The 14,159-nt window shown below is 34.1% G+C and overlaps 1 protein-coding gene across 1 annotated transcript; it reads left to right on the plus strand.

The window, feature by feature from the left end:
- The first annotated feature begins 3,786 nt into the window (after positions 1-3,786).
- Positions 3,787-10,516, plus strand: LOC128244306 (uncharacterized). The gene is made up of 6 exons (XM_052962324.1): positions 3,787-3,862; positions 5,115-5,190; positions 6,770-6,883; positions 7,086-7,136; positions 7,858-8,011; positions 8,971-10,516. The coding sequence occupies exons 2-6, from the start codon at positions 5,131-5,133 to the stop codon at positions 9,165-9,167; spliced, it is 576 nt and encodes a 191-aa protein (XP_052818284.1). The 5' UTR covers positions 3,787-3,862; positions 5,115-5,130; the 3' UTR covers positions 9,168-10,516.
- Positions 10,517-14,159: the final 3,643 nt, after the last annotated feature.

Consider the following 14,159-nt stretch of genomic DNA (forward strand, 5'->3'; position numbering starts at 1 on the left):
GGGGGGTTGGGGGATTTTTTTATTTGGGGGGGGGGGTACTTATAGAAGGCTTAAACTAGGCCTATAAGGATAACTGTTTCGTGATGCACTTAAGCATTTCAAAATTAAGCTCAAACGCATTTGAATGTCAAAATGAATGTTTGACCAATATCGACAGCGCTATTACATATTTCTTCATTTTATCTGAAAAAAAATAAACAGAAGCGGAGAATCATTAATAGAATCATTTAACATTTTTAATTATATTTCATCTCATTTGTGAAACAAAAATCAATGTAGCAATACGATGGCCCTACTTAAGCGTATGCAGTGCTTGACTGGATCATAAAAATATTTGTGTGAGCTTCCTGTATTACTATCCATCCGGATGTATCACTTTTCAGTTTTTTTTTCAGTGTTTTACCAACCTGATGTTTTATCATTCCAAACAACCCCAAAACAATATCTTTCCAAGGTCAAACAAGTATTTAGAAAGCCAAATTGTGTATCTATAAGTCTACTGAGTGGGTCCCTAGCAGCCCTCTGTATCCCTATTGTGGTAACACTCTAGGCAAATTATTATTAATAACAAGCGCTTTTTCATAGCCAAAGAAACATGCATGCAGCTCTGATTAATGCTTAAGGATTACATCATTTTGGCCCTTTCCAGTGCAAAACAAACCGCTCATTAGCCTACTCAGTGCTCAGTTGTACAGATATTGGCTATCATAAAGCCCATGCAAAGCCAAACAAGCTCATGTGCAGCTGTCAATAAGCATGTTCAATGTCTATTAGACCACATGTAGACAATTTAGCACATTCAGAGCCAAAGTTACGTTAAAACTTGTATATTAATTATTTTAAAGGATGTTATGATTACCAGGGCAGCTCATAATCTTGATTCGAGGAGTATCTGTATGAATTCTCAAATAGTTCACTTTCAATATCTTAATAACCATTAAATATCACTAAACAAGGCATTTTTTCGGGAAACACCAGACTATATATTTACATAATTAATTTACATAATTATGGTAATGTCGGCCTTCCTGAATTTTGGCAGCCATTTTGAAAGGGTCCTGAGTTTTTTTTCTGCAAGTGTACAAAGTTTCAAAATGTTAACCCAATGTGCACAATATTTCAGAATATCAACAGACTAATTTGCATGAATATGGTTATATATGAATATGAACATGATGGTACGAGGAAATTGGGAATCTCTGTGTTCTGTTCAGTTTGTTTTCATCTAATGTCGAACGCCGAAAAAGAACAAAATTCCGTATAACCCCGTGAATGAAAAGCATTTTGGTAAATGAGCGCGAAAGAATCGTGTGCTTTATAAGCAAAAGGGAAACAGGGTATTTTTGGTGATCTTAATTACTACTACAAAACCGTAGTGTTTTGTTTTAAAATTCGTCACCGTTACGAACGAACGGTTCAAACGGTAATGAATTTCCAAAACACAATTATAACGAAACGTTGTTTCCTACATAATTTATTAAGTGTATGGTAAAGTCATGTTAATGTCAATCTTACTGAAATAATAAAAACTACGAGGACCAATCCAGAAGCATACAATTAAACGAAGGTAATATTTAAAGGTACTAGGATCTAAACACAACATATAATGTCGCAAGATAACAATCGCATAATTAAGATAAACATATCGTTATGAGAAAATATTGGGCCTTAACCTCCTTGGCACGATCAGAGAAAACTTAGTAGGAAATCACCAAGAGGGGCGGGGTAGGAGTGATTCAATCGGTTTGGGTGCAACCAACCTCAATTGTTTGTTTTATATTTACAGGACCCCGTTTCAGTAATGTGGGCAACAACATTACAAATTGTTTTCTCAACTCTGTGTTACTTTAAAACTGGGTTAAGGACATTTTTTCCGAAAGAAAATAATGTTTAAATAACGAAAATGTGACCGTTAACGTGGCTGTGTTAGTTTCCAATGACTTGCATTTCAAAACCAGAAAATATATCAATAATCGTGCCCAATGCCTTATCGTTCTTGGCTAATGCGACATAGGTCATTGTTTCCTACTTCCTGAAAACCATCCATGAGATATTAGTTAAAATATCAACTTTATTGTATATTAAGAAAATATCATGCCCACGAGAAACCCATTTGGTTTGGGCGTGCGCTTCCGACGATGAAGAGAACAGGATACGCTAGATTTCATTCACTTCTATATAAACTTAATATTCGAGACCCAGTATAAAAACCCAACAACATTGACGTACTTTTGACCTGCATGACCTCAACCGTATACACAAACATAGACTTCGCCTCAGGAATAAAACATTTCATCTCCCTTAACTAATCTATTCTTAGATTTCGCTTTACTAGATAAGGACCTTTTTCAGATCTTGACATTTTAGTGAAAATAAAAGAAATACTTAACATTTCATTTTACAACTTAAATCATTGCCTTTTTCTCCCAAGTACATTTTATCTCACAACCGCCATTGAACAGAAAAATAAAATGTCTTCACACAAACTCAACTAGATTATTTAGCTACCTGTAGTGAATATTGAAGGTTGTATTGAAGTTAATTGCTTCTTGAAGAAGCAAGAAGCTCAAGAAATCTTCAAGGACAGTTTGCATCCTTAACAAAGGTGAAGAAAAAAAGGAGAAAGAAAAAATATAAAGGTGAAATCATGAAACTGTTCTAAAAAAAGAAAATTATATGCTTTGTGAATACGGCCCCTGGACTTGAAATCTAGACTAAATGTCCCTTGAAACTAAACAAAAGAAAAAAATGCCAATCATGGATGATCTCCGAGGATTTGTGATATCCAATAGAGTTATTATTTGATAATCATCATTATTATGCTAGCTATTGTAGCACGTAACGACGAAATATTTTAGTGTCAGTTCGTTCCGAACAGTTTTGTATACTTTTTTTTCAAAAACGCCTACGTGGGAAGTTTATCTGCACAAATATTTTCAATGTTTTTAAAGACTCTTCTCTTAACAATGCCAGTTATTGGACATTTTAATGTAGTCTGTACGTAATATCTTAACAAAAAAAGCTGTGACATCGACATCGCAATAATTTAATTGAAAAACAAGCACAAGGCAGTACGGAAATATTATACGTGTGATTTTAGCTTGAAACGCAGTTTTGATGTGTTTAAAGTATTTTTTTAATTAAATTCCTGTGATAGTAAAGGGACTACACACCAGATGGTTTGAAAATCGGCAAATACATTATTTCCTCAAAACAAACCTAGAGTTATCAAGACGAGTTAGTATGAGACCGATAATACATCATTTTACATGATGAAATGAATATTTCGTCGCTGTCACAGCTGAGTTTACGCGTTTAAAAATAGCGCATACTGGTTTCCCAGTTTATAGTGTGTATTATTAGCATGTGAAAGTCATGTGATAAGTACAGATAAATTCTGATGCTATTTTAAAATTTACTGGGATTTATGTGTTAGACAAACCCAATAAATTTTAAAATTGGAAAAGTACGAAAAAACTGCGAGAGATTCATGTATTGTAAGCGATGTCATACATCAGTAACTTAGATTCAATGCGTTGTACACAACGATATCAATTTTATGTAAGTCTTTGACTATTTTCTTCTTTTCTTGCAATGGTCATCTGGTTTCTAGTCCCTTTAAGATATACGCATTACAATACACATTTTTATATCATTCGCGTACGCCATATTGAGGATCTTTGTTCAAATCAAGCATCTCAACTATGAAAAAAACGGTCCATAAAAATATTCTCAAAAGCTTTCTTCTTGGTCGTGATTGGTTGTTGCCTATCTTGGGTGTCTGAGACCATCTATTTAAGATGGAATTGCTGCATAAAATTGCAAGGTGATTTTGAAGTGTTTAAAGGCTAGACGGAACAACGTAAGTTTTGTTATATGTCTTGTTCTGGTTTTAAATATATTGTGCGTTGTGTGCGCAAGTATAAAGAGAATACTTGTTTGTTTCGGTGTGATATTGCAATATATTGCAGGGAGTGGGCACCAGAAGCTTTTCACTTTTTAATAATAATAATAATAATAATAATAATAATAATAATAATAATAATAATAATAATAATATTATAATAAAAATAATAATAATAATAATAATAATAATTATAATAATAATAATGATAATGATAATGATACTACTACTACTACTACTACTACTACTACTACTACTACTACTACTACTACTACTACTACTACTTCTACTACTACTACCTACTACTACTACTGCTACTACTGCTACTACTGCTACTACTGCTACTACTGCTACTACTGCTACTACTACTACTACTACTACTACTACTACTACTACTACTACTACTACTACTACTACTACTACTACTACTACTACTACTACTACTACTACTACTACTACTACTACTACTACTACTACTACTACTACTACTACTACTACTACTACTACTACTACTACTACTACTACTACTACTACTACTACTACTACTACTACTACTACTACTACTACTACTACTACTACTACTACTACTACTACTACTACTACTACTACTACTACTACTACTACTACTACTACTACTACTACTACTACTACTACTACTACTACTACTACTACTACTACTACTACTACTACTACTACTACTACTACTACTACTACTACTACTACTACTACTACTACTACTACTACTACTACTACTACTACTACTACTACTACTACTACTACTACTACTACTACTACTACTACTACTACTACTACTACTACTACTACTACTACTACTACTACTACTACTACTACTACTACTACTACTACTACTACTACTACTAATACTACTACTACTTCTACTACTACTACTACTAATAATAATAATTATAAAAATAATGATACTAATAATGATAATATGTTATTTTCCAGCACTTCAAAGTTCACCGGAAATGTCTGTCTGTTGCGCACGAATAATATATCCTGTGTAGATTTTAAGATTGGCATGCCAATTTACTGTACTGTACGTTTCTTTTTAGCAATGTATTAAGGGATCTTGAAAAAGTAATAAAGAAGGAATTAACGAATTTTGTTTCACAATGAAAATAGCCTTGAGAATGCTTTGTTCAATATTAGAAATAACTGTTTATTTGCATTGCATTTACTGTTTCAGGCCAAGGACAACGAAAATGAAGGGTTATATATTTCTTTTCCTGGTTGCCACTGCATTTTGCCAAGCCACCGCTCAAGTAAGAAAATACTTCAATAATGTCTTTTAAAATAACTAGAACTTATCATAGTTCAGAACATTGAACCTTGAAGGCTTGAATGAACATAAAAGCAGTCGGACATCAGATGATTAAATAATATAATATCGCTCTTCTCAGAAGCCTGTCAGGATACTTACTATGAGATTACGTTGGTGTGTGTCTTGATATAAACAAAATTGCACAAATTCATAACTTATTTTGATTATTTCTTTGCTCTTCAACTTGGAGGAATAAAAGATATCTAGCTGTACATTTGACTTAAAGGTTAAAGGGTTAGGAAAATCAAAAACCTGACAGAACAAGGAAATGTTAGTTTTCTTAAAAATATTTTAAAAAAAGCCAAAACTAGTACGCATTTGTATATATTGAATGGTGAAACTGGTCACTATTCAGTAGAAATAACAACTCAGAGTGAATTAAATGATGAACTGGACAATCATGTTTTGAGAGATAAAATACTTTAGCCCATACAGGTAATATGACAATGCGAAATGATAGTACTAAAATATTTACGTGTATTCTAATATTCATAGAGATATAAGGGAGGTCCAAATCGATCCGTTCAAACAAAACTGCCACTCTGTAAGAATCATTCCTCTAAAGACTATATTTCTTGAACTCTCGTCTGTTGCAACAAATATTACCGTTGCAATGACTATGACTGTGGAAGAAATGCTTTCAGAACTATGACGTAAATGAGTTGCGACTTCAGTTAAATTCGTATGGCGAATCACAAACTTTCAATAAAAGTGAATCACTAATATTGACCATGCAACTTTTTACTTGTAACGATGTTACATTAACGACAAGATAAGCAACATCAAGGGCGAATCTAGGATTTGACATTAGAGGGGGTAACTTAGAGACGTAACCTTTTGTCATGCACCTCTCCTTCAAAATCGAAATTTATTTGGATATAGTGTTGGCAGGGGTGTTTGTTTGTTGGTATTTTTTGTTGTTGTTGTTGTTGGTTTTTCTCGGGGGACTCCCTCAACACTATCTTGTCTGAAATGGTGAAATTGATTGAAATAAAAAGTAAACTTGGACGATTTTAGGTTGTGTGGTTAGGGCTGGTGCTTTAGTTATTTGGATGCATGTGTGGTCTGCCTCTGTTGTTTGTTCGGTTTGTGTCTGTTAAGTCATAGCCTTGCGCTTTGAAACAGTGTCCATTCTAAATCCTTGCTTTCCGGGCGTGTCCCTGTGGTGTCCAAGTTTGACTTGTTTGATACTTAATGTTGTTATCCTGTAAGGCAATTGTACAGTTTTCAATCTGTTAAAGTAAAATAAGTATATACCACTTTTCCGTCGTTAAAAGAACTATGATTGTTATGTATATGACGTAATAGTATTCAAAACAGCATCGTTTTCTTGTCCGCAACCTAAACGCAGTAATACAATTACAAAATAGAAATAGGAAGTAATTATAGACAAATCGTTTTATTGACAACTACTCTCATGTTGTCATGCTTACTTGTTTTGTATTGTATTGTATTGTATTGTTTTGTTTTGTTTTGTTTTGTTTTGTATGGGTTTGTATTGTATTGAATTGCATTGTAAGGGCACTGACGGTTTGACTGCTAAAGCTGCAGAAGAGACTGACGAAGAGACCGATATTGACATCAAAGACGAAAACGGAAATCTTGTTACACAAGCTGAAATATTTTCCGACGTGGTAAGTTTTTTTAATAAAGAAAGAGTTGATTTTCTACCATATCGTTTCAAGTTGTATCATTAATTTGAAATTAATATTTTGATGAAGAATATCTAGATGCAGATTTTTTTCTTTGAATCCTTAAACACAATTGTTGACGTTCTTTAGAAAGTCAAATATTTGCCACTTATCTCATGTTTGTCTACCAATTCGTTATTTCAAGGACTTCCAAGTCGAAAAGCCGGTTGAAGGAAGTGTCTGTCTGATAAAGAATGTAAGTACGCAGGGCGACAACTTGATAGAAAACCATATTATTTCATGGTTCGTAAAATTAACTTTTCACACTATATTTATTACGACAATAAGTGTGGCAAAAAATAATGAGTGTTAAAATAACTACTTATTAAAAGATACTGACGGCTGGAACCCTTCAACAAATATTGATGCTTAAACATTGTCCACGATATTGAACGCGATTCAACAAAAGGCTGTATCGTGATTGGTTGGTTAATATTTTCCCGTGATGCTACCAATGTGTTCAACAAATATTAAAATATCAATCCGTTTACTTTGAGTCCTTGTGGGCGAGTGGTTATGGTCTCAATTTTTCTGAGGGTTGGGTCGGGGGGCTCTTGACACCTTCCGGCGTGGATTTGCTCCCCACTAAATCAAGGTCTTTTATACTTTAAGTGTATTATTTTCTGCAACTTCGGAATCAAAGAGTAAAATAAGAATGATATAAGTGTGAACTACCGGGAACTATCATTTTAGGTTAAAGACATCATGATACTGTCACATTTTTTGAAAGAAAGGTTCGTTTACAAGGCAAACGTCACACACTGTCGTATACTAATGTAATTACATTTAGGATATTTAGAATTTCAGACTATTCAATATCAGTGTTAGGAAACATGAGTTGATAGCAAATATCGTCGAATTAAAAATAATAATGCTTTCCTTTCAAATGCTTATTTCTTATGTTTAAAAACATGAAGAAAAATGACACCAGCGAATGCTACAAAGAAAAGCCGTTGACATTTGAGATTCCGTCTTCCGTCTGGGCTTTCTGTGAGGGTCGTGAGATGACGGTACTGGAGGCCATAGAGTGTGCGGATAAACAAGGACAAGAGAGAAACTTCATAGACGAAAGTAAATATCTAATCGTTGAGTTGGATAACTTTGCATTACACTGAAACACAGTCTAGTTCGACTATTATGGTTTTCAGATAGAATAAGCTGAGAGTAATATTATAGTATAGCTGTTGATATCTCATCCAAAGGATTGTGGGTACTATGTTCAATATGGGAACTTTCTCACGGCATCTCGAAATGGACACCAGTACTTGTTCTAGTGGAAGTGATTATATAAGCTAAGCTATCGGCTTACGTCACAAACGATCTGAAATAACACTTCTTTACAATGTTCAAACCTCAATTCATGCTGATCGTTTCAGGAACCGGGCTCTAGTGCCGTTGGACTGGGGGGTTTAACTATTAAGTTAATACTTGAGCTTTTTGCTTATAATATATTTGAGTATATAGATTCTAATATTAAGACATTTTGTTCAATAAATCTACATGACCTTAACTGAAAAACTTCATTACACATTACCAGGGGCCGTATTCAACTAAGGTTGAACTTAAATTTCAAATCAGAAACTAAGTGTTTTGATTGGCCTGTATATTTAGCTGACCAATAGGCTGAATGGAATCATTGAGGCATATATAAGGATAAAAATAATATCAATTTTGAATCTTTGTTGTTTAATACGTGAGCGTGTGCTCAAGTCAAGTCACTCTCAATGCTTTCAGTTGCGTTTATTTTTTTTCTCTTGCGTTATCTTCGGGCAGATATCCATTGGTAATCTTGACCTCTACCTTAGCTTACCACACCCATTTCGACTCTTTCCATGCCTTTTCTCGGAATGTCCTTGAACTTCACAATTTTCCGTCGAACACATTATCAGTCACTATCAAGTGTTATTTCCGAAATACCTTTTGGTCGAATGAATTAATAAGTAAAATATTTTCTAACTTTTTGTCTAATAAGGCAACTGCCCGCCATATCACGTAATCAATAATCTCAAAGTAATGTATTCGTGTTACAGTATTACATCGAAGGGCGAAAGGTCAGTACAGAACAGTTTGCCTATGGACAAGAAGGGACACAGTAACTTGTGCGGCTAAAAGATGTTGTAAATACAAAAAATATTCAAGGAAATGCCTGAAGACATGCTGCAAACAATATAAGAAGAACGTGATAAGTACAGAAAGATGTATCAAAGGCTTCACCACCCGTTTCTAGAACTGAACTCCAGCCGCGTCTGGTACTGAACTCAAGCACACGTAAATCAATAGTGCACTTTCAGTATAATGGACAAATGACTTTGAATCATCTTCATTTTCTTCGAACTATATTAACTATATTAGACATTCTGTTCTTGTTATGAAGTTTAAAACGCGTGGCGGTTTTGACTCCTGGATATTGAATCCTACCATACGATCATTTTTTCGAACTGGTATGTACAAGTTGTCATAGTATCTAATTCAAAACAAATTGCTTTACTGGTCTCTTTATACACAGCTAGTTTAAATTTGGAAATAACATTTTCATTTCAAACTGTAATCTTCATACAGTGTTGTTACTGTTGTTTTCTTTATTTTCAACAGAGCTCTTTTAAAGAGTTATAATTAACAAGACATGATTAGTTCCTAAACAATGTTTAAAATATAGGGCGTTTTTTGTCCGTGTTTGTAATTATCCTATTGACCTTGACTCAAATATGTCATCTCTGTATGAAGTTTATTTAGACTTAAAATACTGTTTGATATGTATGATTTTTTATATTTTATATTGATCTTTAAACTTTCACTTTAAATATTTAACCAGAATGTATTCGGATTATGTTGTATTGTGTTGTGTCCAAACTTTGTGTACATAAATTATACGTCTGTATAAAAGGACTCCCTCATAGATTTTTATGTTTTAAGATTGATTTTTTCCTAGCTCGAATTCACGTATTGTAAATTGCTGAACAAAAGTTCAACCAAGTAACAGAAAGGTTGCGAGATGTTTTTAGTGTCTTAAGTAAATGTTGAAATATTGTTTCACTTTAAATTGATTTATTAACGCGATTTGGTTAAAACAGTAGTCCGCGCATGCGTAACTGACATTACTACTGTATCGCAGTACTACCACGTGACAATACTGCAGGTGATTGTGCAAAATTTTAAACGGGTGTCTCGATCGGTGCTGAAAAGGTTTTCTGTAATATTGCTATATTTTGAACACAATCACCAATCACTGTAACAGTTGTAAAATAAAAAAATAAAAATATCTATTTTAAGTGTGTAAATGTTGCTTTTATATGTAATACATTTTAGTGTCAATCAATTTGAGAGTTCCAACTTCCAATAAATAGCACTCGTGGAATACTTTGAAGTTATAATGTGTTTCTTAAAAGCAATTTCAAATATTTTCCTTCATCCACTATTTATTTTGGATAGTAAACATGCATTTGTGTGCTATTATATTTTTTGTTTCATTGCATATCTTATTCAACGAAGTGAAGGTTAAAAGCCTCACGTACAATCGAACTTTATCCGAAAACTATTAAATGAATAAATACGAATAAATGTTACTGCTAAATCTTGTTTATGCATTATCCATTTTTAGTAGTACGAAATTTCCTCCAGTACAAATATGAATTATATATTAAATCAATTATTGGCATAGACTTTTTAAGATCTTGTGCAGTTTTTTGTCACAAAGATCAGATGCTTTGACTGAAAAAGTCTAACGAACAAGAACAGTATTATCTCTCTTCATATTTGGTCACAAATCATAATATGGAGAAGAAAAAATAATTAAGTTATAGAATTGAGAAAAATGGTTCGCCGAGAGCAGGAATCGACCCGGGGGTCCCATCGGTCTAAACTGAGGGAAGATTTTTTCAAGTATTGTTATACAACGTCGTGTTGTGAGAGCATTATTATTTCTTTGTTAAAAAAAGGTTTTACTACCGACCGAATTACTTAAGAGCAATCTCAGTTGGAAATAGCCTTAGTGAAATATGTTGAACAACAGACTTACAATTAAGGCTGAACGTAACAGTATAATAGACGAAGCATAATCCAGATTTCGTAGCGGTTACTCTACAACTGACAATATTTTAAGTCTACTGTCAATAGTTAAGATTAAGCCAATTTACACGCATCGCATACCTTACAAGATGGTGGACACTTGTGCCGAGTCATAAACAACATTTCACTTGATTGTTATAGAGCGGCTATTAAATTGGTTCAATAAGACATAAAAGTGGTTAAACATAAAGGTGTTCTTAAAAGAGGCCTACTAACTAGAGTACTGCAAATCGAAATTAGGTATCGTCAGATCGAGTTTTGGACATGACTAATTCGCCAGGGTAACATATGGTGTTATGCGTTTTTAAAAAGAGCAATTAAAGACAACTTTATTTAGATACGTTCATAAGATTGCAACGTAAATGTGGATTTGATAGCAAGCCGAAGAATCTTGGTTAATATGTTGACTTAAATACCCTGCCTTACTTTCCTACTACTCGAAGACAAAACAGCCAATGCTTATACCGGGTTTCATTCAATTAAGTTTACACTATCAATAAACGTGCACAGTGATTTATAAGTTACTAATATGAAACTAGCTAATACGATAAGAAACGTCATCAATATACATAACATATTGTCCTATTAAAACTTATGTCTTTAAATGAAATATAATTTTTTTCTTTAAGTTCGCGGTGTTGATAACCGATACATTTATGATAGGGCGCAGAATAACCTCGTAAAAAAGAAAAGCACAACATCCTTCTGATCATCTGGAATGATGTGAAACAAATGTACTATAACCAAAAGGTCAGACACTGTTCTTTTCTAACAAAATACAGTTAGACTTAGAGTTTCCTAACTTTGCATTTCAACCATTACAACAATTTGTATTACTTTTCTACAAACATATTTAATTGGTTGATTATTCTAGGAAATACGTTTTTTAAACATGATGACCTTCATCTATCCTAGCTTCTTGTATTGCCGCAGCAGCGTCGTTTTCTACGCGTGTCATGAATCTTGTAAAACAATGGAACAGATTCATTCCCTTTGCCTTTTCCATTTATTGACAGAGTACCTACAAACGTCCGAAAAGATCACCGTGGTCATCATCGCAGCCAGTGCTTTCCTGAAAGATTTAACTACTGCACTGCACGGTCATCTTTAATATTCATTATAGATGTGTACTTATAAGGGTAACCTATGAATATATGGCAAAGCAATCAGTGGATGTCTTGAAGGTTATTGTTTTATATAGATCCTTGTCCAGTCATGGTCATTACTGCGTCACATATCTTGAGACCTCACTTAAATTTCATTATCAATCTCTTGACAACAATCGTTCATTAACAAATAAAAAACATCTGGACAAAATAACTCATAGAGATTCAAACGTGAAATTCAGTGATTTGAAAAGACGCAGTCGTCTCATTACCTTCTTGGAACAAAATGAGATTTGTCTTTAAATTCTTAATGTCACAGACGACTCGTATGATAAACAAATATTGACTCAATGAGAACTGTTTCTAATGTTTGCCAATAGTTATGCTATTGTTTGCTCTACGTTTTTCTCTTCTCGCTTAACTTAAATATACTATTTTAAGAACTGTCGAACCCTTGCCACGTTTTTATCTACTTTACTTACAGTTAAATACATGTTAAAAACCTCTTACCCTAACCCTAGTCGGGTGATATTGTGAAAATAATGTGTACATTGGGGTAAAATTATAACTGGATACACTTTCAGAAATTGTGATAATCATTGAAAAAAATCAGGACCCGCTCTGGATTAATCGAAAAATTGGCACTTACTGTGACCAAAATAAATGACTTGTTAAGTGACGTTTAGAAATAATTGTATGGGGCTTACCCTAGTCTCACGCTGATAAAATGTACTTGACACAAATGTATGTGGACACCAGCTATAACACAATATTCAGTTTCAACTTCGCGTGAGCCCTGCTAACAAGCTCAAGTTGGCTCTCATGTGACCGACTCAACTCTGATATTAACCAGACAATTATATACCGTCTCCGTGGCCTAGTGGTTTAGGCGTCCGCCTACGGAGCGGGAGGTCGTGGCTTCGATCCATGGCCGCATCATACCGAAAGACGATAAAAGTATGTACACGTGGCTCCCTTGCCAGGCGCTCGGCATTTAAAGTGACAAGTGGTGTACTCCGTACTGGTTTAATCCAGGAAAGTGAAAGAACCAAGGGGTCCCTTCGAAAAAGAGCTAGGGTATCGCACCCGGACTTCCTTGTATCCCACCACTGTCCTTTCCGCTTGCTGTCCCTTCAGCAAAAACAAAGGACCCCGTTAAAAATAAGTGCTTGCACTTCCACAGGTTATCCTTGACCGCAGGGTCAAAATACATAAGCATACACATATAGTCAGTACTTATTCCAACCACGTATTGAAAAGAGTTTTTCAGTGTTATTATATTAATTGAAACAACACCTTAACTGAGAACAACTGTTCATACAGTAATAATATGCATTTTAATTAGTATATTAAAGGTCACTACAAACTACGTCCTTCGCTGGTGCGCACGTTCTGTAAATATCGTATTATATTATTTAATTATAATAAAATATTTTTGTTATATTAACTATGAATGTCGCGATGTTATTTCATGCAGAATAACGCGATTTTAATATTGTTCTGGTATGGAAATCTAAGGGAGATAACACACACAAGTCACCGTACTTGCTCAATATAGTTATATGTCATTCTAATCTTTAATCTTTAATACACACGTGTTCTGTAAATGCTATAGGCCTATATCAATTTTATCAAAGTTGAACGTTTGTTAAAATACGAATAATGTTTAATTTATACAAGGCCACCTTTAAGTTATATGCTTACCTGTGGTCTCGACGGATACGTGTTAACAGACCGAACTCGACGTGATACAGGTCACCAGAAAAGCGCCCAATCATAATATCCTCTATATATCAAACTGTATTATAATATTACTGGCGTTACAATTTCAGTTTAAACTCAGCTTTATTACCTTTGAGTTTCAAACGTTACGTGGTTCTGCTCCAAACAAATGCTTGACTCAGACTGACTCAGACTGACTGCCAAAGAACATCGTGGCGCTTTTACACTCGCACTGCAACCGTAGGTTGACGGAACGCTACTGCCATGAAAAGAAATGATGAGCCACCAAAAACGTTTGCTGTGCCAACAAAAATGATATATTGAGT

Source organism: Mya arenaria, chromosome 2 (genome assembly GCF_026914265.1).
Source record: "Mya arenaria isolate MELC-2E11 chromosome 2, ASM2691426v1".
NCBI lineage: Eukaryota > Metazoa > Mollusca > Bivalvia > Myida > Myidae > Mya > Mya arenaria.

What these genes read in the sequence shown, in the direction of transcription:
- LOC128244306 (XM_052962324.1), top strand. Translation starts at nt 5,131, where the DNA reads ATGAAGGGTTATATATTTCTTTTCCTGGTTGCCACTGCATTTTGCCAA. An exon ending in TTTGCCAAGCCACCGCTCAA is followed by an intron (nt 5,191 to 6,769) that starts GTAAGAAAATAC and finishes TTGCATTGTAAG; the next exon opens with GGCACTGACGGTTTGACTGC. An exon ending in GAGAAACTTCATAGACGAAA is followed by an intron (nt 8,012 to 8,970) that starts GTAAATATCTAA and finishes TTCGTGTTACAG; the next exon opens with TATTACATCGAAGGGCGAAA.